This window comes from Hemibagrus wyckioides, linkage group LG06 (assembly GCF_019097595.1).
Source record: "Hemibagrus wyckioides isolate EC202008001 linkage group LG06, SWU_Hwy_1.0, whole genome shotgun sequence".
Taxonomy (NCBI): Eukaryota; Metazoa; Chordata; class Actinopteri; order Siluriformes; family Bagridae; genus Hemibagrus; species Hemibagrus wyckioides.
This window is the reverse complement of record NC_080715.1, coordinates 15869205-15895433: the sequence shown is the minus strand read 5'-3', so window position 1 is coordinate 15895433 and position 26229 is coordinate 15869205. Positions and strand designations below refer to the sequence as shown.

Here is a 26229-nt window from a genome sequence, read left to right as displayed (position 1 = left end):
CACTATATTGCGAAAAAGTTTTGGGACACGCCTCCAAATCATTGAATTCAGGTGTTGTTGGGCTCAGCCCCTTAGTTCCAGTGAAAGGAACTCTTAATGCTTCAGCATACCAAGACATTTTGAACAATTTCATGCTCCCAACTTTGTGGGAACAGTTTGGAGATGACCCCTTCCTGTTCCAACATGACTGTACACCAGTGCACAAAGCAAGGTCCATAAAGACACGGATGAGGGAGTTTGGTGTGGACAAGATTGACTTGCCTGCACAGAGACCTGAGCTTAACCCTATAGAACATCTTTGGGATGAATTAGAGTGGAGACTTTGAGCCATTCAAAAACTGGGATGTCTGCCTTTACATGCACATGAATGTAATATGGAGTTGGCCAACCCATAACAGCTTCAACTCTTCTGGGAAGGCGTTCCACAAGGTTTAGGAGTGTGTTTATGGGAATGTTTGACCATTCCACCAGAGCGCATTTGTGAGGTCAGGCACTGATGTTGGACGAGAAGGCCTGGCTCACAGTCTCCGTTCTAATTCATCTCAAAGGAGTTCTATCAGATTGAGGTCAGGACTCTGTGAAGTTCCTCCAAACCAAACTCCCTCATTCATGTCTTTGGAGCATGAAATTGTCCAAAATGTCTTGGTATTCTGAATCATTAAGAGTTCTTTTCACTGGAACTAAGGGGCCAAGCCCAACCCCTAAATTCAATGATTTAGTGGGGTGTCCCAAAACTTTTGGCAATATAGTGTATTTATTTGGCTGTTTTATTCAGCTGTTTCTGCAAAAAAATAATCCAGATCTATCAAAATGGGAGGGGATCTCCTGTACAGAACCCTCTTCTGTCATTTCAAAAAATTTTGATAGTATTTAGAGCTAACTCCAGAATGTTAATCATTTTCTGATGCTGTTCCTGTACTTTGGGTTGTTATACTAGAAGGTGAAATATTTTATTTATTTATTTTATTTTCTGAGAATGGTCTTTTAGACATGTGTTAAATAAGAGAGATTGTTGTCATATGTAGGGAGTGACTTGTACTTGCCAGGTTTTCCTGCAGGTCCTTTAATGTTGCTGTAGATCTCTTGGCAGCCTCTCTGATGTCATTATGCTGCTTCATTTCCTCTACTTGCTGATGATGGCCTACATGCTGTTCTGTGGTATAGAGCTATGTTCTTGTACCTCTCTCCTTATCAATACCTTTTGACAGTAATCAGCAGTCGGATGAAACAAGATTTGATGACTGGTGTATAATGATTACTTTTGATCACATGTTTTTCTGAGCACAGACACATGACCCTCCATTATAAATAAGCCATATAAATAACAATTACCCTTCATTATAAAAACACATGCACACTTATGCAACCAGATTATTTTAAGTTTTCTCTTCATTCCTTCTAAAATGTTACTGTTTTCCCTTCAATTTATTTCGTTACTATGTGGAAAAGAAAGACCTCACATGACTTACTGTCAATTTTTGCAGGGGTGTGTAGATTTTCTACATTAGCTGTATAAAATAAAAATACAAAACATGTCAACTTAATGGTACAACCTTTTCTATTACAACCATTTCTAACTGTACTCCAAAAACACTCGCCTGTGTTGTTGCTCCCATTAAGGTTGGTCATAAACTGGTCTCAAGCTCCACTAGTATGGACAGTCAGGGCTTCTTCAATTTACATCAGCTGACCTCCTATTTCACTGCCCATCCTTTTCAGCAAGAACTGTTAGCTCAACACAACGGATAGGGTGTTTCTGTAGTCACTTGTTCATAGATCAGCCTTAGTGTCTGTCTGCGTTCACACTAATGTTCACTAGTAAAAAAGTAAAATAAGGAGTGCAAAGGAAAACACTGCACCAACAGAAGAATTAAAAACAGACATGCCTTGAAATTGAAAACATTTTAAGTTTATTGATCTTTTCTTTTAATTTGATTGAACTTCTGTACATGTACTGTGAGTAAAGGTGGTAAGTGTGTTTGCCCTCTGCTCACAACTGAGGACTAGTCAGTAATTAATGAAAAATAAAGCATTACATTTTTAAAAAGTGAGATCTTAAAACCTCACCTGAAATATCAGACAAGGAAATAATCAGCGGATTTATTCAAAACCCGACACAATACATTCACTCTCGTTAAATTAAAACACATTCATTCCACACCCACATGAATTCTGTCAAACATTCTTCTTTAGTATGAAGCACAACAATGCATTTAATAGATTGGCTAATATTAAAAAAAAAGAAGAAGAAGATGGCCTTGATGGCAATCTTTTTTGTATATAATGGCATTGAGTTTATGATCACATCCAATAACTCTTTAAAAGAGATTTTGTGCAAGATTTTTTTTTTTTGCATAGTAAATAAAAGTTAGATGTTCTGTAGCTGACATGCACACACATCCTTCTGTAGCATAAGTTTCTTAGTGGTTTGGGGACGGCTGTACATAGTCAACTATTGTGAATGCATGCAGCAAAGCGATTACACCCTACAGCCTTAGCAGAGAGAGCTAAATGAAGTGCCACATAATTGGTACAAGACCTTATCTAAGGTCAGAGTGAAACATGTATGTGTCTGTATAATGTCTATAAAGATTTTCAGTCTTCCAGGGAACCAAACTGTTTAGCAGCATTCAAATTCAAGTCAAATATGACAGGTCTTGTAATTTTCTACATTTTCACTACTCAGCAGTTTAGACTAATTGATTCAGAAACGGAGGAGTTTGAAAGATCTTCAAGCTTATACATTATATTATTCCTATTTTGAATTACCGTTACTTGACATCTGCCTAGAATATCATCTGGCAAAATGTCAGTGATTTGTTTTTCTTTGTTTAACTGGCTCCTAAGCCAATAAGCCTCTTCCTTGTCTAACACTACATATTACAAGGGGAAAGGTGTTCTCTATTAGACACCCCAAATGCCTGCAAATATTTCTTTGGCTTTAGGTCACTGTCAAGATCAAACTCGACAACTTCAAGCGGTATCTTATCAGCTTATCCAGCTTGATGCCTTCGGCAATCCCTCACCTGATAGATATTTGTATACAGCACATCTTATTCTGAGGAGATTTAAAACTATAGTTATACATTTGTGTTGAACATGAAAGAGCAAAATTGCTTGTATGACTGTTTCAAACTATGCCTACGATACAACATGCTCTATCAAAAGCATCAAAAACATAATGCTGAAACAGTCAGCGTAAAATGATCTTACAGATCAGCACCTTAACTCATTCTCTGCCTGTGCAGCAGTACAGTCCCGTCTACTCCATGTCTCATTATGATATGTGTAATATGTTAAGGCCTATATGCAGCTGGGTTCAACTTGATGTAACAAACCTCTGAGGAAGTCGCAGTCTGTGGTGATTTACAATCTGTCCCAGAGAAACTGCAGTGGAGTGAGCAGAATAATGGCATATTTGTTCTCCTATAAGTGTGAAAGGTCATTTTCTCCTTTCCCTTTCTGAGGGAGGTATCAGTAAGCATAGATAGCCATGCAGCCCTTTGGCCAGGGTGTCAGAGTAGCTGGTGCTCTGCGGTTTGGTGAGATGATAAGTGTGGGATTGGTCGTTATGAAATATGAGGCCTGGAAAGTAAACCATCTCAGTGAGCTTGGGATTTAAAATAGGGCAGAGCTGAGAAGCTGCAGTTCTACATAACCAATATGTGGTTTGTCATCTACTGTATATCATATTTTTATTTTATACTTTTTAACTAATGCCAGAAAGAGCAGCAAAAATTGTAGTCCAGCTGTAGATTACTTAAGAAGCTTCGGAGGCTCACCGTCCATCTTCTCCACTAGATGGCTGCAGCATTTGGGTCGTACCTTCGCTTTTTGACGTTTCTTACAATTGAGATGGCAGAGAAAAACAGACAAAAATATGAGTTAGATATACAGTGATTCTAACAGACCGAATAGAGTTCAACATGACAAAGCCACTGGTAAGTGCTTGATCCACTTTTCTTTTGACAGCTACACACAATCTGTACATTTCACACCTGGTTTTTGGAGATGGACAAAGTCATGCATTTGAAGTTGTTGAAGCATGCACAGTCCTTAAATTTAGATTTGTACCAGTCAGTGGATGGGTGAACTAAAATGAACAGGAATGATCTTAGGACACACATGGCATCTGGCACTGAGATAAAGGGAAAAAAAAAACATGTGACTATATTTTGTCTGAAGAGCTTATATTTCATAGTGTAGACCATAATTACTAGACTCTGCTTCTGCAAACGTTGCACTCCATATACATATTACAATATTTTTACAAGCAAGAATAGTGTATTTTCACTGACGTCCTAAAAATTGTTGAGAAAAGCATTCACATGGAAGCTGAAAGGGACCGTAAATCAAAATAAGTGTCAAAATGATGTCTAGAACAATATCATGACTTTTCACCCAAAGATGAAGGCACAGTGATGCATTTCCTTTGCTTCTTCATAAGGAGAAACAGAAAGAAGAAGTGACATGATGTGCCATCTTTTCTGACCTCAGCCATACCACGCCAGGTCCTTGCAGTAGTATATGCACATCATTAATAGATCTCTGGCTAAAGTGCGCAATGAAATGCTCAGTGAACCTCATACCCAACTCTGGAGGAGGTCAGTGGCAAATGTTAATGGATAGCTCAGTCATAATAACAAAATATGCCTGAAATATCATATGGTTACTAAAACTTCAGGTGCCACAATGTAAACATTAACTCAAGCCAAGGCTCTGTATCATATACTTCAAGCCTGTATTTAAACATCAGTGCCCAGATAGAGAAGCTTGCATGTATCTCAGCTGAAGTTTTATATATTTAGCATGCATGTCAAGATTTTAAACACACATTTCCAGTTCGTTTGAGGTTCTGCCACAGTTTAACGTTTACCTCTCTTAATACCTAACCATTATAAATGACAGGGAATGGCTCTTAGAAAGATTACATTTTTAAGTACAGACTTTTGTTGTCTATAGCAGAAGCCCAACTCCTGGACTGTGTAAGACATACTGATGCTGTAATCTGCAAGATAAACACAAGCAGGCCAGTCCTTACTTAAAGCCCCAGCCTGTCCCTCCCAGCACTATGGCTGCCACCAGGATGGCTCCAGCGATGGAGCCAATGATCAGGTTGGTGGCACTAGGTCCTGTCGCGGAGGGGCAGCATGGGAAAATATATATTTTTAATTTGACTAAAACCCAAACTATTTATTTCAACTGTAGTTTATTAACATTGCTATAAAAAGTTTAAAATGGCAAGAAATAATCATGCTTGTTTCTTTAAGCAAGTTAGCCTCTTTGTACAAAAGAAAATATATATATATATATCTGTCTGGCTAATCAGCAGTGGATTGTAATTATATTTCATTTGTAATTATAATGATATGGAAAAAGATTATAAACATTACTAAAATAAACTTAATTTGTATAGAGTTAGGTGTTCGTGATATGAATATCACATTCAGAAATAATAGCAACAGGTTGTGGAAAAAACGTTTATTTTACTATGTAGCATGCCATCGTTATAACTGTGATATCATCACTTAAATATTACATATGTAAAAAGTGTGTATGTGTTCATAAATAACGCTAGTGCCTGCTGGTAGAGAAATGAAGAAGATATAAGTCATATATTTGTCACAGCACTGTGAAATTCTTTCCTTTGCAAATCCCAACTTGTTAGAAAGTTGGGGTCAGAGCACAGGGTCAGCCATGATACAGCACCCCTGGAGTAGACAGGGTTCAGGGCCTTGCTCAAGAGCCCAAGAGTGGCAGCTTGGCGGTGCTTGGCTTGAACCCCAACCTTCTGATCAACAACCCAGAGCCTTAACCATTGAACCTTCACTTCTCTTAAAGTCCTGCTTTGTGGGATGATACATTTTTGTTTCCTGCTAATATTAAATTATTTATTATAAGAGGGCAGTGGTATTTCAACAGAGATGTGATGGCTCAGTGGTTAAGACTTTAGGCTAGTGCAAATCCTTGCATCGCCAAACTGCCACTGTTGAGCACTTGAGCAAGACGTATGTCCTGTCTCAAGTGCTACTTTGTTTAAAAGTGTTATACAACTGAGTAAACTATAAATGTAAAGTTCAGTTTCCACACTTTCTGAGAGTATGGAATGGAGCAAAGCCTCTCAATATTTAACCACTGACGCCAAATTATACCCATAGCCTGACTTGCACCAGCTTGTGGTTTAAAGGTAAGACAGTTGAATTGGTTTTCATTTAGCCTCACACACATTGTACAGTAGTGCAAATCTTATTACTGATTGTTTTTGGTTAATCATAATACTAAAGATGTCTAGCTCAGTGGATTATCTTCATGTGTCTAAACTCTATATGCCTGTTGGGTTGAGTCCAGAAAACGGGGGAGGTTCGATTTGACTGAAATGAATGCCAGTAGCTATGCTCTCAAACAATAGCAGCATAATGTATAATACTTTATAGCAACAGTCAAAAGACAAAAATGGGACAGGAGAGGTAGAAAGAGGTTCTTACATTCAATCACAGGATACCACACAGACTTACTCAAAACACTCAAACACATCACCATGGTTACAAGATACATAATACAGCCACTACACGCGATACACAATACACATGAACACAGTCACACACCAGCATAGGCGGGTCACTGCACTGTCACACACAGGGCAGCAGCACCACGGGAAAAAAATTGCTTACTCAAGTCCCCACCCAGTTCCTCCAAACAGAACCCCCAGGGCCAGAACAGTCCCTGCTAGAGCCCCTATCAGCCTGTTAGTGGCCACATTTGCTGTGCACGAGAGAGAGGGAGCATTATTACTAACCATGCTGCTGTTCTTCCACAACAGCTTTATCTGTGAGGAGTGCTTAAAGAATGCTCTATATTTATGGGCCATCAACTCAATTTACAAATAAAACCCAATATGGGTCTGAAATGTTTGACACACAGTACATTTTGTGTGTGTGTGTGTGTGAATAAGTGACAAATAATGACAAAATGACAAACCCCGTGGTTCATCATCTTCACTGGAAGGAGGCTCTTTAGGGGGGTCGGGGATGCTGCAGTCAGTCCCCGCCCACGTCACATCACACGTACACGTCGCCTCGTTATTGCAAACCTGACAGCAATACAGTGATGGGCAGAGGTATTATTCGGTATGAAGTTTTACTAATATTGATATTTATAATATCATTATATACTATATGTATATCATTTTATATCATATACATGTACAGTATTTAACATAGTGTGCAAAAAATGCTGTAAAAGAAAGACAATTAAATAAAAAACCTATACTTTAATAAACTATAAGCTTAAAAAAACTGTAGTCTCAGGCACAATTTGTACAGTTTTATTAGGGAAATAGGGTAAGCTTTACTGAGCATCATGATGTATCTGCCACAGTTCTGAAAAATTAGACTGTCACACTATCTATAACAAAATCTATACTAAAAACAGGGTGCTTAAAACGATACAGTACCATATAACATTGACTTTAATTTGTTGGATAGACACTGTGAGTGCTTACCCCATGGTTTGAGCAGATGCGGCCGTTGGGCCCGGTAGGACAGGCACTCATGTTGAAGTATTGGATGGGCAGACACTTACGGTCAAGGCACATCATGGACGGCCCACATGGCATCCCATCCTCCACGTAACCCAGATCAGTTTGGTCATCCAAGAACACGTGACCACCACTGAAATGCAGAACCATGGAGCAAATTCAAACATTCAGTTCATGCAGTAAAGCTGAGAGTCAAGCCCGGATGCATGTTTCTCTCACCTGCATTCAATCAGTCGGCCCTGGTGGTTAAAGGATGTGGATGTGATCTCTCCCCTTACTCTTCCAATGCGGGGCACTGGTCCAACATTAGTACATAGCAGATACCCACAGAATACATCGCTGTAAGCAGAGACATAAACAATGACTAGAGGATACAGACAGAACAAATACAGTCCAATCTTTACCAATACACAGCACATCTCTGCCATAAGAGGATAAATGTGCAGGCCACATTCATTGTTAAAAAGAACTATATAAATAAATTCAATTGAGTTGAATATTCAGAGATGCCTACTCATAGTAAAGCACACATAGTGAAACTCTAATGCAAGAAAAAATAGTGATATTCAGACCCTAGACATAAACACTTAATCACTATTCCACATTATGTAAGAATACAAGGTGTGCCTCAGTTATGCACAGTTCTGAGTAGATGTAAGCCCAATTTTGATATACATAATTGGCTCAAGTGAGGAACAATATAAAGCTCTAGTGCCACTGTCTAAATATTTGATGTGACCCCAATAAATCACACTGAAATGTTCCAAAAAAAACCATGAAATATCATTAAGCCACATTAATTACACATTAATTACACATTAATTACATCAATATGACATTATTAATTAATTTGAGGGATTAAATAAAGAGGCTGAGATGAAGCATCTTAATCAGAAACACACCAAAATGTCTGCTTATGGCTCGGAGAGAATAACCAGCGATTGTAATGACATACAGCACAAAAATACTTCACGAATACAACCATTAATCATCAGGTTTCCCAAGAGTGCATCCGTTTCCACTAAGACATGTTTGATGATGTAAGTGTAAATGGCTGAACTTTAAAAGTCACTCACTGCTTTCCACACTGGATCCATTTCCCTGCATCTTCTCCACAGTTCCCTTTTTCGGATCCTTCTGTGTTCAACTTCTCATAGCAGAACTTCTCTGACCCTCCAGACTCTGCCCAGATATAGATATCAGACAGAGAGTGGGAGAGAGAGAGAGAGAGAGAGAGAGAGAGAGAAAGAGAGAGAGAGAGAGAGTATTAAATGAAAGAAGACAGAACGTTTGGAAAATGATATAATTTTGTTTTATGTGCATGTATCCTGGAGGTAAAGATTTTTCCTCTGTCTTGTGTTTCAAGGCAATAGCGGCACACTATCTGTATTATGCAAGACACTGCAATAAAATATGCACAAACTTAAAAATCTATGAATAATCATAAACACATCACTCACTTGGACCCCATAAGTATTTGCATTGGCTTTCTCTGGTCTTACACTCTCCACTATAGCAGCGTCCCTGTGTGTGGATTCAAAAAATCATCTTTTTAATATAAAGCCAATACTGTATTCATCATTAATTCATAGACAACATGCTGATAAATATTGAAATTAATTACTATCTAATAACGAACATTTTTACATGCTGATATGCTTATCGTACCTGGTCAAGATGACATAATGAGCCATCCTGTTTGTGGAGGTTAGGAGGGCACTGCAGGCAGAAAAACACATCAACCTCAGTAAATGTGCTTTGTTGGCTTAAAGGATAAAAAGGGGAAACATGCAACTACATGAAATTTGATCAAGCCATATGGATGGAGGTGGAGCAATTGCACAAGGGTGTGCATGTGAATATGTGAAGTGTATTTCCCGTATTACAATGTTCTTATTGGAGTTAGTGTTATGCAGAGTTGAAAATGTTAATATTACAGTCATCAATGCAGAAAAAACTGCATACTAATATTTGTTGTATTATTTTATTTTCTGGATGTTAATGTTTATATGAGCTACTACTATAACCACTGGAACCAGCAGAGGATGTGAGATCCTGTCTCCAACCTGTCCAGAGTCTCCTGAGCAGGTCTCTGAAATATCACAGTCATTCACTGCATAGCGGCAGCTGAAGCCTCTTGGGTAAAACTGTAAGAGGGAGGGAAGAAAAAAAATGCAGAAAGAGTAAAAGATTGTTACCTTAAAAGCATCCTACTCATCAAAAATATTCTGACAAAGACACAGATGGAACAGACAATTCATCTTCCATCAGCAATAAAATATCAATGATATGATTGCACGAGCCTGTTGTTAAACCCACTCACCAGACAGGTGCTGTTGCAGCAAGGCCCGTCACTACAGTGCGCTCCGTTGGACAAAGAACACTTCTTGCAGCATTCTTTATAGCAGTCCTACAAGGCACACAAAAAGAAAAGAGGAACAAGACTATCGTCAAGACTAATAAAAAAATAAACCGCTTTATTTTATCACAGCATTTCCCCTACAGGCGGTAAATAAACTGCTTTACACCTGGATAACAATACAACACTCACTTTTACCTGAAAAAAGCAATAGATTATTTCTTTTCACCACAATGGCAAAGCAATGACTCACAGCTCTTACGCCGCAGTCACACTCCTCTCCCACCTCCACATAGCCATTCCCACATTCTGTCGCCTCGAAGAGCTGCACAGGAAAAAAGCCACACATTGCAGATAACAACTTCATATCAGAAAGACAAAGAGATGCAGAACTTTCAGTTGTAATGATCTGCTCCTTTCTTCACAATTCTGCGCTTTTAATATTTAGGGGTGATTTGGAGGACGGCCAAGTCCTCACATCTGTGTTTAATGTCCAGTGATTTATTTATTTCATGAGATAAGTGCATGTGCTTTGTTCTCTACCAAGACTGTTACAGAGTTAATATAATAAATGTGCTGTGTGCATGCTAGCTTGATATCAGAGAAAGTCGTGCAGCAAAATTAGATTTTATAATTAGAAAGATTCCAAATATAAATGAAAACACTCAGCCTGGGCATCCTCCTCTGATATTTCCTCCGTTTTCCCTGATCACTTAAATACAGCTATATTTGATAGTGCAGTTGTTTTGCTGCCCAGTAGAAAAGTCTTTGTCTCACTTCCCAATCATTTCCATTATCATATTCAGAGATATGAGGAAGCAAGCAGGACGTGAGAGAGGAAAAAAGCTGAGAATTTCTCAACCAGGTGCAAATGAGAATTGAATACGCGTGCTGGGTTGCACATAATCATCTTGAGTTATTTTTTCAGTAACTACTTCATCCCGGTCAGGTTTGTGATAGATCCTATGCTGGGATCACTGGGAATACATCGTGAAAGACATCCCAGTCAATCACAAGTATATTCACACTTTAAAGTCACCAATCCACCTATCGGGGAGGAAACAGCAGAACCCACAGAAAACCCAGACAGACATGGAAAAAACATGCAAAACCCTGTATAAACAGTAACAAGAGATTCAACTGAATTCAGAATTGAACTTGGAATGAATGCTGGAGCTGTGAGCTGGTGACAATGCCACTCCACACACACACACACACACACACACACACACACTGTTCCATCTCACACACAGACGGCTTAAAATGTGGTGTCACAGTTAGTGTAAAGCTACATGGTGAAATCAGTGAAGTACAAGTATTACGATTAATAATAGCTGTATTGGGTGTATATATATGTATATATATATATATATATATATATATATATATATATGTGTATATAAGTGTAAATAGTGAATAAGCAAAGCCTGTTTTGTTCACAACTGTGAACAGCTGAACATGCATTCAAGTCACATGCTCCCAAAAAGGGCTAGTGTTGTCACGGCAAGTGATTCATTGCCATATTAATGTACTGTGAAACCTTGCAGATGGAGTGAAAATACAATAAATAAAGCTGGCTGTGTGAATGGCTCTTACCTTGTTGGGCCTGTTGAAGAGGCATGATCCTCCACCTTTCAGAAGGAACTCTTTATAGTCTGAAATACTACACTTAGAAAACCTTCGTGGGTGCTGCACTCTACAGCAGAGGAGAGCAGGAGATTGAGAGCCAGCAACAAAAAGGAAATAAAAGGCAAAACTGTCTAAATGTGAAATCAGCAGTCTGACAAATTTCAGTTAGAATGTACCACATCATTAGAAGGGCTGTTAAAATTGTTAACACAGTGAGATTTATCATGCTGAACATGCTGATGGTCTCTGAACCACCTGGTTCAACAATCAAACCCTGTCATCACCGGATACCAACAGGCAATTACGCATTTGGGAAAAGGGATAAACACGTTGTGGCATATCTAAATAATTATGATGTATCTAAATAACAAATAACAACAAAGGTGATTATGAACCCCCTCTGACACCATACTCTGTCATTATAACCCCAGGTGTGAAAATGTGTGTGTGTGTAGCAGTAGATTAAACTCTCACCCTGTGTCCTCCATGATGCAACCCACCCATGAATCAACACAGCCACACTCCTCTGAGACAGAAAGCACATGCAACACACACAGTGGCAGAACCTTAATATGAAATATGACTAGGTAAAAATCTACAAAGTATGGTTTTATAACTTAAAAGTCTCTATGTGTGTACATACTATTCTTGGTGTTTACAGGATCCCATTGAATGCCTAAGTTCTGAGACAGACTCTGGGACAGTGCGACAGCTACAGTCCATGCAGATCCATACTACACGTTTTACACAAACATACAAGAACAATTCATTATATTACATACATTATAACCACACCTGCTGCATATAGTTATGTATACTGCACTGAATTTCTGAAATTTGTAGTTTTGAATTAAACCGTGACTGAAAATTTTTTTCATTTTCTCACCTCGTTGACTCCGACCCCACGGCTAAGTGAACACATGCCCCCGAAGAACGCAGCGCTGCTCTGACGGTAGTGAAACGTCACATTACTGTAGACAAAAACAAAACAAAAAAAGACTCAGTCTGTGATAATGTATGATAATGACTACATACAAAGAAAAAACATTGTTTTGTTACACTATTGGAGACATCTTCCACTCCTTTCCTTCACTGCAACTCATTACAAAATTATTCTGACAAATATGAGCATTATCTTATAATAAATCACCTCAAAAAAGATGGGAGTGGTCTCGACCAGTATGACCAGTATGATGTAGCCATCCTGTAGTTCATAGGGTTAAGAGTGACATTAATTCTGAAGTTGGCTTAAGGCTTAAGTGCAGTTACGGCTGGAGTAAAGGAATGGTTGCTCATGTGGCTTGTATTGATCAATATCAATATCATTATCCTCTTGCAGAAAGTAGGGGTATAAAATCTGAGGTGAGCTAAGTGAGAAGGGTCATAGGTGACTTTTGTGGTTTTATATGGATGTACTTGATTTACGGATACAATGAATGATCTGCAACTATTCCTTTGTACAGGCAGCGATACGCAGCTTCAGAAAGCTTTGTATACTTGCTGAGTTTTTTTGCCATTTAAAATTATTGGTCATTTTTCTATGGTTTCTTGAGTAGTGCAGTAAGCTCATGTTCACTAAACTCATGTTCACTAAGCTCATAGCCAGCCCCTGCTGGTATGCCGATTCATCATGTACTGAAATCAGCCCTTTAATGTTGGTGTGATCAGCATATTTAAATGGTTTGACTGAGCTGTTTTGACTTGTGAGTCCATTAGTGAACAGAGAACAAAGAAAGGTTTGAAAGAAGACATCCTCCTGAGCTCTTGTGCTGAATGACAGAATGTAATAGCTTGAACTGATCACCTTCATGACCTGCATTCTTAGCAATATTCAGTATCAAAGTAGCACAGTGCTGGGTTCATCTTAGCCTGGAATATATTAGCAATATTAATCATTTTAAAATTAGACTGAGTGAATAGACCCCTTTAATAAAGACGTGTAGAAGAGTAGAGAAGGGGAGGACTCACGAGAACAAGTGCACTACATCTGCATGCTGTTTTATGTGCTGCTGTCGGTATTTGGAGAAGTCTCGCAGCATGTCCAGAGGCAACACAGTGATTGGCATACGGTCCTTATCTGTCCATACTTCCATACCAACCAGGACCACACGTGTGTTCAATTGTTCTATAAAGACCTATAGACAGATAGAAAGTCAAGAAGTGAAAGAGAAAATAGGGTGAAGAAAAAGAAAGAAGGAGAGTGAGAGCACAGATCAAGCAACAAAACAGGAAGAATCATGTGATTGTAGTACACAGTGCACGCAGTATATACAACTATACAGTCACTTTATTAGGAACACCAGCACAGCTACTCATTCATGCAATCATCTTATCAACCAATATTGGGGCAATATTGCAATGGAGAATGGGGGAAAATGTCATTTCAGTGATTTTGACCTGGAATCACTGTTGGTTTGAAAGACTGGTTTGAGTATTTCTATAACTTCTGATCTCCCTAGGACAGCAGCCTCTAGAGTTTACTCAGAATTGTGCAATAAAGAAAAAATATCCAGGGAGTGGCAGTTCTGTGAAAAGAAGTGTCTTGTTGAGAGAGATAAACTGAGAATGGTCTGACAGAAAGTCTACAGTAACTGAAAAGCCACTCTGTACATCTGTGGTGAGCAGAAAAGCGAGAGATTCCCAGCATTAACATGCTCCTAAATAATCTGTGTGATGCAATCATGTCTGCATGAACCAGAATCTCAAATTAATGTTTTTAACCTCTTTTGGAATCCGTGCCATGAAGAATTGAGGTTGTGTTGAAAGCAAAGGCAGGCCCTACACAGTATTAGTGTAGTGTTCCTAATAAAGTGCATGTAAACTAATATTATATCTAATGTATGTGTGTGTGAATAAGTATTCTACTTATAATGTTATTTTAAGCATGCTGCATAATAGAAACTTAACAGTGTATTTTAAAAACAGTACTACCAACTTACACCATCCACCAGATTGACCACAGACTTTGCAAAGTTGCGCATTTGCTGCTTGGTCTTATGTCTTTTAAACTGCACCAATCATATCAGTAAAAAAAAGAGAGAAAGATTAGAAACAACAACAACAATAACAACAGCAGCAGCAGCAAACTCCGTATATAGAATTTTATGTTAATTTCGTGCTTTAAATAAGTGCAAAATCATGATAAATGGGAAAGGCAATTGGAAGAATAATAAAAAATAAATAACTTTTTGTACAAATGCAAAAAAAGGAAAAAAAACTGCTTAAAAAGAAAGAAAGAAAAAACTTTATATAGAAAGGGGCTATGTAAGGATTCTATGGCAATTTTTCTAAAAAGCAAAATCTAGTTGTAAGGTTCTACATAGTAGCCCCAAGTGTCCTTCTAGAGGGACAATCGGCCGTCTAAAAAAACTCTTAAGGTTTCTATGTAAAACCAGAGTTTGCCTTTTTAGAAAAGCACATTGCTCATTTCTTGGACCTGTGGGATATAATGCACTTATTCATTCGAAACTGATTTGGAAAACTTTACACTCTTAGGAAAAAATGTTTCTCAGTAGTTCTTTAGATGTTAACTGTAAATAGCTAATTAACCCTCTCTGTTGTAGGGTTATGTATAAATATTTAAAGGTTCCTTCAGGCAGACAAACTGAAGAACCATTAGGATGTCTTTGGAAAATTCTGCTGTCATGTAGATTTAATAGAGATGTAGAGGTGTAGAGGTATCTGACAAAGTGGTAAAGCGCCCTCTGGTGGCCAGCATTCACTGTGCCTTACACTATCAACCCACAAACCCATGGCTACACCAAAACAAACCTCTCACACTGACGGAATCCCAGTCTGATGGCTTGTGGTTGTAATAAACTGGATCATGTTTCTTAGAGCATAAACTCAAAGTGTGACTATATACACATCACACAAAGAAACACACAGAACCATCCATCCACCGACAAAAACACACAGACTAAACACACCATATTGTGGTCGCTGACAATCATGAGCTCGATATACTTCATCTCCTCAAACACATTCCTTGGCATCTGAAACAGAAAGAGATATAATGCAAGTAACCAGAGTGGAGCCACATTTCAACACAAGGAAAGTGGGGGGAAAAACCTCCACCAAACCTGTTATAAAACATTTTGGTAGTCAGGGATGTGTGTTCTCGTTTCACTGTTTTTGCTGTTATGTGACAGTATGTATTACCCAGTATGAATATATGATGAAATTAAGTGTCTGCAGATATTTTAACAGAACATCTATGTAATCTGGGTGGTGTTAATATTGCGTAAAGCTTTTCCCAAGTGCCGTTATCGTTAGGCAAGACTGATGTTATTTGTTCCACTTACATAGCTTTTATAAAAGTAGAAACAACAAAGAAGTAAATAAGAAGAAACAAAACCTAGCAGATGTAGTCTAGTATTCTACACACAATTCTATAAGTTTCTAGGCTTACAAATTTAGGGTAATTCAATCCTGATTCTCCCAAAAGCCTTGTGTGTACTTAAGCATACAGAGAGTCTACAGTCTCTCTGTAGAGAGAGCTCAGTAGAGAGCTGTCAATCAAGCATGCTCGTTAAAATAATAAAATAATAGAAATAATTTTTCAGACTGAGAAAAAATGTGCTTATTGCTTGCCTTGAGATTTAAAATCCCTAAAAAAGGATTGTTAACGTTCAGCTTAGGTAATAGTACTGGTGAAAACAGGCTTGAGCATTAATCCATAACCCACACTGGAGCCTTGTGGAGACAGCAGAGCAGTATCAGGTGATACGTTTTGCTCTGTTCATGATTAAGTCAGTCTTCTTTTGGGGAATGCCACACACACTATTGGAGTTTGGTTGTGTGTAAATGAGCTCATGGTGCAATGGGAGGCCCCCACCCAGACTCACAGCACGCTTTTTCCTGCGTCGCAGCCAAGCCATGTCATCCAGCTGGTCCTCCTCATCTACACACACAGAAATTACTACAAACATGTGTTTTATTTTTTACTGTCTCTAAGCACACTAAATACATGCTCTGTTGTTGCCATCTTTATTTTAATCTTTATTTTTAATCTGATCTGTTTCCCATCAATTCAGTGACTCATTACTGAGGTGCTGTGTAAGTAACTAGGTAACATGTAAGTCAACAAACGTTACCCATTTAGGTTGGACACACAAACAAAATGTATTCATTTCTCTTCAGTTACAGCTTCATCCTGCTAAGGGTTGCGCTGGATCTAGAGCCTATTTTGAGAACACCAGGCACAAAGGGCCAGTCTATTTCAGCACATACAGTACTGTGCAGCATTACTAAATATGCTGTTAGTAAAACCCTGTGGGTGCTTGACAACAACAAAAGGAAGATTTTCTTACTACCGATATCTGAGTATTTGTACATTTTGTTCATGTTTATAAACAATAAACATGCTATTTGTTTGTCTAATTTTATCTTCTATTGGTAACCTAGTCTTAATCCTAAACCTAATCCTAATCCTTTGAAAAAAATGACTGAATTTCTGATGCACACTACCGCATCTTTCCGTTTGATTAAACAAGGACTCTTTTTTGTTCGTAATTGCAATACGGTGCAGACAAAAAAAGACAATAGGAAATTAAAAGTAGGCCAAAAATGTTCAGAGTATACCTGCATCCTTGAGGTGCTGAAAGCTTAGAAAGCTGGGTGCCCTGTGCAGTTTGTGGGGTCTAGCCGCTCCATCCTAAAGCACAAACATATAAATCACATAATTTCTGAAAAGAATATTATGAAAAAGTAATCACACTGCTGTTGAATTCCCAATTCTTATTGGTCAGAAGGTGGTGATTAATTTTCTATTATGTCAGCTCGGATAGTAGTGCCGGTTTTTCGAGGGTAGGCACAGGTTTTTATTAATGCGTTCATTATGAAATGATGTTGTTTCTCAATTTATTCAAAGGAACTTGTATGGCAGATGAGCTACATAATCTAAGATTAATAATAAATTATTATTTCTCCCGGTAACAAAGAAAAGCATATACTTGTTGATATGTTAAAGTTTTGTATCGGTGATATAGTGTGGTTTTAAATTTTTTATTTTCATGCTTTTTATTGGTTAGTGTGTTTTCTGCCATGGGAGAGACTTCAGGACTGAGGACTGGGGGACCACTGTTTAACAGGAATTAACTGCTTCATGGACATTTCACACAAAATTCAATCTAAACTAATAAAAGGATGGAGTATTGGACTTACGTAATAAAAATGTATTAATTAAATTAATTAATTATTAAAATTAATAAAACAAAATGCTGTGGTAAAAAGGAAAAAAATTTAACATTGGGGGAAAAAGATCCTGTGATTTGCCAACCAAATCACCGTTTATTATTTTCCTATAACGGCACTTGCATTGTGTTTTAGTCCTTGAACAACTCTCTGAGTATCAAATAAAAGGCAATAGCAAATAATGCAGCAGGCTGTTTGTTAGAAGCAGCCAGAAAAATGTTAACATTTAGCTAGATTAATAAAGAGAAATAGAGTAATGAAAACAGCAGCGGTAATAGATGCTTACATAGAATGTCAGTGGTAAGTACTTACAATTGAGTGCTTCAAAGGCTCAATGAAATATGCATAAACACCATCATCAAACATGCCGCTGGCAGCCACAGAAAGAGAGAAGGAAAATAGCACTGAGAGTCAGTAAAAGCACTTTTTATGAAGTGTTTGATCATTGTTTTATACCAAGTGTGATTCTACCAAACTGTTGTTTTTATACTCACTGCAATCCGTCACAGGTTGACAGGGCTACACGAGATGCCTCATTCCCTCTCACCTGGCCATGATAATAACAGTGCTCTCCACCCTGAAAACACATAAACACACAATCAGACCCTCTTACTGCAGGTCCCTTAAAATCTTGCATCACAGATCATACGCCTTACATATAAACTATCCAACAAACTGCTCAAATAAAGCTAAGGTTCATGTCATCTGTTAGTGCTTCACTGAGGCAGACAGAGCAGGGTAAAAATAGCAGGAAACAGAACAGCAATTAGAAAGCCTTCAGAAGAAAGAGGAACTGCTTTATTTCTCTATGGGCCATTGTTCGGTAAGGCAGATTTATGAGCTGGATTTTAACCAGCAGATTCAGTAGAGGCCATGATAACAAAGTAGAGCCAAAAACAAGCTGAATGAGGATTCACAGTCAAAACATAGTGAAATAGTGCATGTCCTAGAACTATAAGTTTTATCACAATAAGTAGCATATTTTGGGTAGTATAAGGAGCAGAGTAGATTACGTGAATAAAGGCCACGGGTTCCAAATACCTTTTACAATATTCCATAATACAATTTTTTTCTAAAGTGTTCAGCAATACAACTCAAAGTTGTTGATTATGTCCTGAGATGTAGATCCTTGATAGTCAGGTAATGGACAGAACAATGCTGTCATCTTACACTGATAATTGGGATTATTTCCTGAGTTCTGGATATGTTTATTGGACATTACAATCACATTTTCTCTCTCACTTCTCAGAAACACTCTCTCTCGGTGTTGTTCTTTGGCTCATTCTCTCTCACTCATTCTCTCCTCTCCTAGACTGACAGATTCCCCACATTGCATTATTCCTACAAATTTATGTCTGATAATCACGTGATCTGAGCTGCAGCGATACTGAATCAGAGACTAGTCATTTCGTTCTTACTTCACTCTTCACTCTTACTTCTGCACTTTTTCTCTCTATCTTCTTGTTTTTTTTATGCAGTTTCTTAGCCTTTCAGTCACTTTTATACAGAAGTACTTAACCAGTCTTAAGCAGTTAGAGTAATACATTACAGCTTCAGGCCATAACTGGTTGGGTAAGAGCCTATTTTATTCTTTGTTTGCATTTAGGTGCTATTTTTGGGGTCAGAGAGAACCATTTAATTACCTTGCATTACCACAGAACGAGACCAGTACTAGCACATATGCAATGCAAGAACAGTATTGTCCTGAAAACATAATTCATACACCCTCCTTTTATGAATGGACTCCATGAATAACTCCACTTGTAAAGAATAGTGAATGCAAACCAGCCAGATTTTATTACACAAAAACTTCATATTCTTCAAAACTGCTGATGGTCCCATATATTAAAAGCAATTTTATGTCTCGTTTTTGACTCTTTCAGACCTCCTGATTTCAAAACCAGGCTTAATAACAGCTCATATATTACAACTGTAAAAAGCAAACTGGATGTCTGTGCAAAAAATGCTGCAAACTTAAAAAAAGCTGGTAAGATAAAGGTCAACGGAGTGAAATCAGCCGGCTGTGAAAATAAATCACTACCTTAGACGTGATGGGTTTTCCTTCCTCATAGTGAATCTCCACATAATCAGAGGATAGTAGGTCACTGCAATACAGACAGAAAACAAGCGTTATGACTTCCTACAACTGTGGGTTTCTTCTGCTGAGCAATGAGTATCTACAGAGCAGATATGAGTATCTACAGTGCAGGACAGCAGAAAAAACACTGTAAACTGTTAAACAGGACAGGATTTCTTGTTCATGTACATTAACATTAAAGCATTGTCATAAATCCTTTTATCCATGACTGAATTTTGGAAACATGCAATCAAGAGTGGGATTTTGGGAATCAGCAGGTAGCATCAAAAACAGAGTATCGCCTTGCACACATAGGCAACAGATGCTAAACATTATTTTTTTTATCCTAGCATTTGTCCCATGCAATGGCAGAGTCCGCTGTTTGTAGGAGATCATTTGATCCACATGATTTGACACAGGTTTTACGCCGGATGCCCTTTCTGTCACAACTCTCCCACTTTTCCGGGTTTGGGACCAGCACTGAGATTTAACTCTTCAGTGGCTGGGTTTGCGCCCTGCCCAGGAATCGAACCCGGGCCATGGCAATGAGAGTGCAGGGTCCTGCCACTGGACCACCAGGGGGCCAACAGATGCTAAATATTAAACATGCATATTTTATAGAGAAAGTTAAACTTACCTGTACATTATCTTTCCTGTACACTAAAGGTAATACTATTTTACTACCTAACACAAAAATTCACAAGGTTCAAATGTCTGCAGTCTTTTTAATCCAAGGCCAGTTGTACTGAAACCATAGTACTGTAAGTTTGACATTCCAATAATGTCTAACAGATTTATATTATTGGTTTTATACCAAACTGTGCTGTAGTGCCACAGTCCTTGAACTGTCCTTAGAATGTTGTAAATATAAAAACACTAACCACTCATGGTGTTTTTTTCGCTCATATTAAAAGAACTTAGTGTTCTCCTGAAAGAGTGTTCGACTACCTACCAATAATGTAAAAGCAACAGTTTATAGAAAGTAAATAGAATATGATAGGGTAAGAGGGTAAGAACCTTTAATGAATGTAGCTTTTACTGCCAACACACCTAAATCTAAAATTCACGTGTAACTATAAGCAATGATTACCAAGCATCAGATCTGTTTGACATGCCCATGTATGAAGTTGTAGACCACAGTCCCATTTATCTTTTAGCCCATGACCTTATCACATGAAAATCAGTTACGCTCCCATTTTCATTCACATTCCCTGATCACTAACTCCAAAGATTGAACAAACTCACTCCAGCATTTGCTAGCCTGCTTCACATTGACTGATTTATTTTTGCCTAGTTTAGTCCCGTTTGCCTGACCATTTTCCTGCCTAAGGTTTCTGAGTATTGTGTAGCTCTTTGGATTGTCTGCAACAGCAGTTTTAATGAAACCAGAACACCTACTTGCCTCTGTCTATCTGCATTACAACAGATAACTTTGCCTGAAGAAAATGGAGAATCAGCAGACTTCAGTAAATTCTATCAAACGCTCTCAAGGCCATGCATTATGCATAACAGCAAAATTCCATGACTCGTACTACATTGTAACGTGTCCTCATCATGGGCCTCTCATCATCCAGCAAGTATGGCAGAGGTGTTTCAAAGTGTCAAAGTTTCTAACTATAGTGTTTATTATACAAAGACAAAGTAGTCCAGCTCATCTCACCACTCACTGGGAAGGTGTTTTACTGGGCCACTGCTATCTGGATAAATGCACTGAGCTCCATGACTCTCCTGGTGGCAATAAAACAGGCAAAAATCTCATGTCCCTAAAACAGTGTTCACAATCAGCATGTGACTGCATCAATTTAGAACTCCAGTGCATCCACCAAATGTCCAAGCACTTGAAAGTAAACCAGTGGATGAGGGGGTCAAAGTGATGGGTGCCACCTTCACACCATTGTGAGCCACACACTCCTTTCTGGTGAAGGAATCCCCAAATAAACCCAATGTACTTGCTTTCATCTGGATCCAACATTCAAACCCGTGAATATTATAGGATAAACAAGACTCCTTGGTCTCCACACTGTCATCAGACCTGCCTGCATCATTCCACAATTACTATTGCCTCCACAAATACCACACCACTCTGCTCACATGTCTATCTATTAACTTCCACAGAAAAAAAATTCCATAGAAGAATATCTCTGCATCAGACCCTTCACCTCTCCAACAGAGCAGTTCTGCATCCACGCATAGTCTGACTAAAACACAGATAGTCTCTGCCTCTGATTCCCTCAACCTTAACAGCTTATACAGCCACCATCTTTTCCATCTTTAAAGAGCTTAGTGCTTAGATCAAATAAGAGAGGGTGATAGATAGAAAAAGGCTTTCAGTATGATCTCAGGTCTCTATGAATTCTCGATAATGTCATACGTAAAGGTCTGTCTTCCAGGCATTCATTATTGATGTACTTGGAAACATGCTTGGAAAATTCATCATCGCCTACATGATATGACATGATAATCCTCTTAAAGACAGCACATCAAGCACCTCAAAATGATGTTATAATCATTGATTCAGAACATCTCTTGGAGAAGTGCAAGTTTACAGTAACAACAATAAAACACTGATTAAACTAGGATTGATAGGAACTCATGAATTAATCTGGAACTGATTGGAAGTCCTCATCAGAGGCAGCAGAGAATTAACAGAGCCTGCTGTGTGCTGGATTCACCTTCAGCTCTTATGTCCTCTAACACTTCCTCTCAGGCATCTGTGTCTGACTCAGCAAGCACACATATAGACACACACAGACACACACATGCACACACAAAATTGCTCTTCCTTCTCACTTGCACTTTCCTGCCCAGATACAATTTCATCAGCCTTGTGTAAATGTTACCAGGGCACAAACCCTTTTATGACAAAAATGCATTAATGTACTTGTCTGTGCGTGTGTGTGTGTGTGTGTGTGTCCTCACACATTGAGACCTTTACATAAAGAGTATCCAAGGTAGAATGTGCTAGACAATTTAGATCAAATTAATGATATTTTTAAGATTGACAGCTGGTGTGGGGCGTTGGTTATGTGACAGGCTGGTGTGTGTGTGTGTGTGTGCGAGTGTAAAAAGAGAGAGAGCACAAGACAGATTAAGATGTTGCCATTCGTCATGTTGAATCATGACAATAAACGTAAATAAAAACGAATTAATGGGGATCAGTTGCCAGTAAGAAATCTTCTACTTCAACTTCCACCACCTCTAACCCTATATAAATCTCTCTATTGACTGGACAGGAATCAACAAAGACCCAATTACATGCCATCAGATCTGTAACTCCCTCTGTTCCTCCGCATAGGAGAGGCCAGAAGCCGTCGAGCGCAAAGTAATATTAGCTCTTGGCTGCGGCGCGATGTGGAGGACTAAGCAGAATTGTGCAGCACAGGTGCAGTGAGGGGAGGAGGCCAGAGCAGCACTCTATAAGAGCAGGAGTCGCTTGGCTGCATGCAGAGAGATTTCTATATTTAGATCACATCATTGCTGCTGCACAGCCACAATTCCAGCTGCAGTGTGTTCAGAAACCAGACACACATATGCACACTCACAAACAATTTGATGTCACAGACTAAATGCACCCACTCACAGACTTTAATATGGATTTGGAAGTGGGAAAGAGCTGAAATGTACTTTTCTGCAGCATTATATTTCAAACATTGAACTAAAAACTCACAATTAATGCTACTGTACTATATATGCCTGAAGCACTGTATCATTTATTTGCTTCACATTTTCCAACACAGTAAATGAAAAACAAGTTCCTTCCTAGATGCAATAAAGCATGAGAGAAGAGAATCCAGAGATTTAACATGCACTCAGTCATTTACACAGAGCATCTCTTAAGCATGAGCATATCAATTAACTCAGTGGACTGACAGGGACACGGTTCATTCTCTATTCAATTGCAGTAATCAAAGTTACTCAAGACATGAGCCAGCAGTTCCCACACCAGCAGATAGCAGCCAGCTCTCTCTGCCACACTGCTGCTCTGACAATAATATAGGCATGGGATATGAGTGGTGTTTTAATTAAAGAAAGTACAACAGTCATCACTCATGCTGGCTAAATATTGAGCTGCATCCAATATTGATCCTATCCTGGATTTTGACTCCCCCAGCTTATTAATTAGTTACTCCTCTTAAGGCATAGCATACAACTCATAGTTAGGAAAGTCTGGGACTGCAACTGGGGTATTTTCTGCACCCACAGCAACATTTAACGCACTACAATACTGTGTGACTTAGAGTAATCTCAGCATTGAATAACATCCAAGCACTTAAAGTGTTAATCAGCATTTTTTTTTTTTTTGTTATGCAAAGATAATGAAGTCTAAGAGATTTTTTCTTAATTGAGACATATTCCTCTACATGCATATTAAAGGTTCTATCACAAGAAGCTTATTACTAAGTAGGAAGAGCTTCACAAGGTGGAATAAAGAAAACATTGGAATTATAGTGATAAATTCTGCCCATTTTTAATAAACTACAAATTACAGAATAACTTTTAATATACAATATGATATGAGCCACAGAAAATGTATCTGGAACTCATTCCTCACAACAAAAAGTCTTTGCTACTGGGCACATACTGCAGGTTCTGTGATTACAGAGCAACATCTGCAACGACGATCAAAAACATTGCACTGTACAGCATATCTGTACTATAGCCATGTCTTTTAGCTGTGGAGCCACAACACATCAACAGCCTAGTATTGACCAGGCTGTGATAATGTGAAACCTATTAGACTATATCATGTATATGTACATGTGTGCTGCAAATGAAACAGCAACATATAACAAGATCTATGTGCTACACAGTGAAATACAACATAACATTGCTGTGCCTAGGAACAAAGTTTTAATGTTAAGTTGAGAATAGAGATCTAAACAAGCTAATACTCACTTGTTTAATATGAGGTCTAGTATGAATCTGGATCCAAAAGCCTCAAGCTGAAAACTGGCTTGAGCCAAATGGACTGGCTAAAGAAAAGAACAGGAGAAAGTAAGTGTTTTAAGTAAGAACACACTTAAGAATGAAAACACTTAAGTGAAACACATAAGCTTGGGTCACATAAACATAATGCAGCTATGCTTTTGGCATTACAGTGTTGCAGTAAACTGAGCTGTGCATTCTGCAGCTTGCCAAGAAGATTAGCTGCTGCCAGCTGCCAGACAGACAAAAGGCACATCTCCCAAGAGGAAAAAAATACTGCAGTCTTCTAAGTTCAATATATCTAGCTCAATATCTCTTACTTTGAAATCCTCAGTAAGGCTATTACACTGAAACCAAAATGCACTATAATTAAATTTGCATCAATTATTTGAATTGAAACAACAATACACACTCTCACCTGGCCCTGCTGACCCGGGATCTTGGCCTGAGTGTTCAGGTTATGGTAAGTGCTCTCAGATTCCTCGTTCATGTAGTAAATGAGGCGAGAGGGGTATGTGATGGTGTGTTCGGCCTCCTGAGCGCTCCCATTGTGTTTGGAAGGTGGTGCAGTGGCATCCTGCTCCACCCGCACTGAAACAGCATCCCTAACAGACTCATTCTCCTCTGACACACACATAATCCACACACCAAGCATATATCACACCAGTGATCCTGTTGGTTACAGTAGCTGATAAACTGCTAGAGACAACATTGTATATAGCAATCTCACAACTAAAAATGATTTCACACATTCACAAAGATGTTCAATGATCAAAAGGTGGATGGGAGCTGGTTCAATAATAATAATAATAATAATAATAATAATAATAACAATAATAATAATAATATTTCTTTGCAATATATACCTATATATCTTATAGGCTTTACAAATGTCATGCCAAATCTCTGGACCATTAAAAATCTGTAACTGTCCATTCAGAAGATGCAGAACATAGCTTGTGCATGCTGCATAAACTAGAAAAAAACGCATTGTGGCTGTGATTAGCATCAAGTCTCCCTCCCTTCTTCACTTAGGACACTTTGCTCCTGTATTGTCCTCAGCGTCCACACACAGGACGTCCTTGCCCTAACCCAAATAAAACTACACACGGTACACACACGCGCGGACGCCCGAGCGAGCGCGCGCGCACACACACGCGCAGTTTGGCAAGCCGCTTCACAGCACGAGTTAAGTGACAGCAATCACTTATAGGTTAAGGTGATGGTACGTACCTCGCGGCGTTGTCGTTACAGACGACCCGGAAACGAGGATGCTCACGAGAAAAATGAAGAGAAGCGTCAGATGCATGATTCATAGTTGTCGGTATGAATAGTGTTATGTTAGCGCATGCATGCGGCGAGTAGCCATCATAGTGCCATTAGTGTGCGCAGGTCTACATAATCCCTGCGGCGAGCTGAAGCGCAGTGCAATGCGAGGCGGTGGCCAGCTGCATGCAAGTACTGCTGCTCTCTGAGCATGGTCGAGCTCATGAGGGCACTGACTGC

The 26229-nt window shown here is 38.7% G+C and overlaps 1 protein-coding gene across 4 annotated transcripts; it reads right to left on the bottom strand.

Moving 5' to 3' along the window:
• Window positions 1-1887: 1887 nt before the first annotated feature.
• LOC131354699 (disintegrin and metalloproteinase domain-containing protein 23) lies at window positions 1888-26229 on the bottom strand. 4 transcript variants are annotated; one of them, XM_058392646.1, is made up of 26 exons: window positions 25957-26229; window positions 25142-25347; window positions 24694-24770; window positions 19762-19825; window positions 18215-18297; window positions 18033-18090; window positions 17109-17181; window positions 16373-16428; window positions 15455-15520; window positions 14465-14533; window positions 13494-13660; window positions 12412-12496; window positions 12169-12259; window positions 12000-12051; window positions 11493-11592; window positions 10150-10221; window positions 9861-9947; window positions 9604-9684; window positions 9206-9256; window positions 8998-9061; window positions 8614-8719; window positions 7757-7876; window positions 7502-7670; window positions 6979-7090; window positions 6672-6762; window positions 1888-3843 (listed from the first exon to the last, which is right to left on the bottom strand). In XM_058392646.1, the coding sequence occupies exons 1-26, from the start codon at window positions 26030-26032 to the stop codon at window positions 3798-3800; spliced, it is 2322 nt and encodes a 773-aa protein (XP_058248629.1). In that variant the 5' UTR covers window positions 26033-26229; the 3' UTR covers window positions 1888-3797. The 4 variants fall into 4 exon arrangements, with proteins under 4 accessions (XP_058248629.1, XP_058248628.1, XP_058248631.1 ...); XM_058392645.1 differs by lacking the exon at window positions 6672-6762 and adding an exon at window positions 5042-5132; XM_058392647.1 differs by lacking the exon at window positions 1888-3843 and adding an exon at window positions 5042-5132.

Coding starts and splice junctions, on each gene's coding strand:
- LOC131354699 (XM_058392646.1), bottom strand. CDS start 26,032: ATGCATCTGACGCTTCTCTTCATTTTTCTCGTGAGCATCCTCGTTTCC. Junction 17,182..18,032: donor AGCCTTTGAAGCACTCAATT/GTAAGTACTTAC, acceptor TTTGTGCTTTAG/GATGGAGCGGCTAGACCCCA. Junction 3,844..6,671: donor GGAACTGGGTGGGGACTTGA/GTAAGCAATTTT, acceptor CTCAATTGTAAG/AAACGTCAAAAAGCGAAGGT.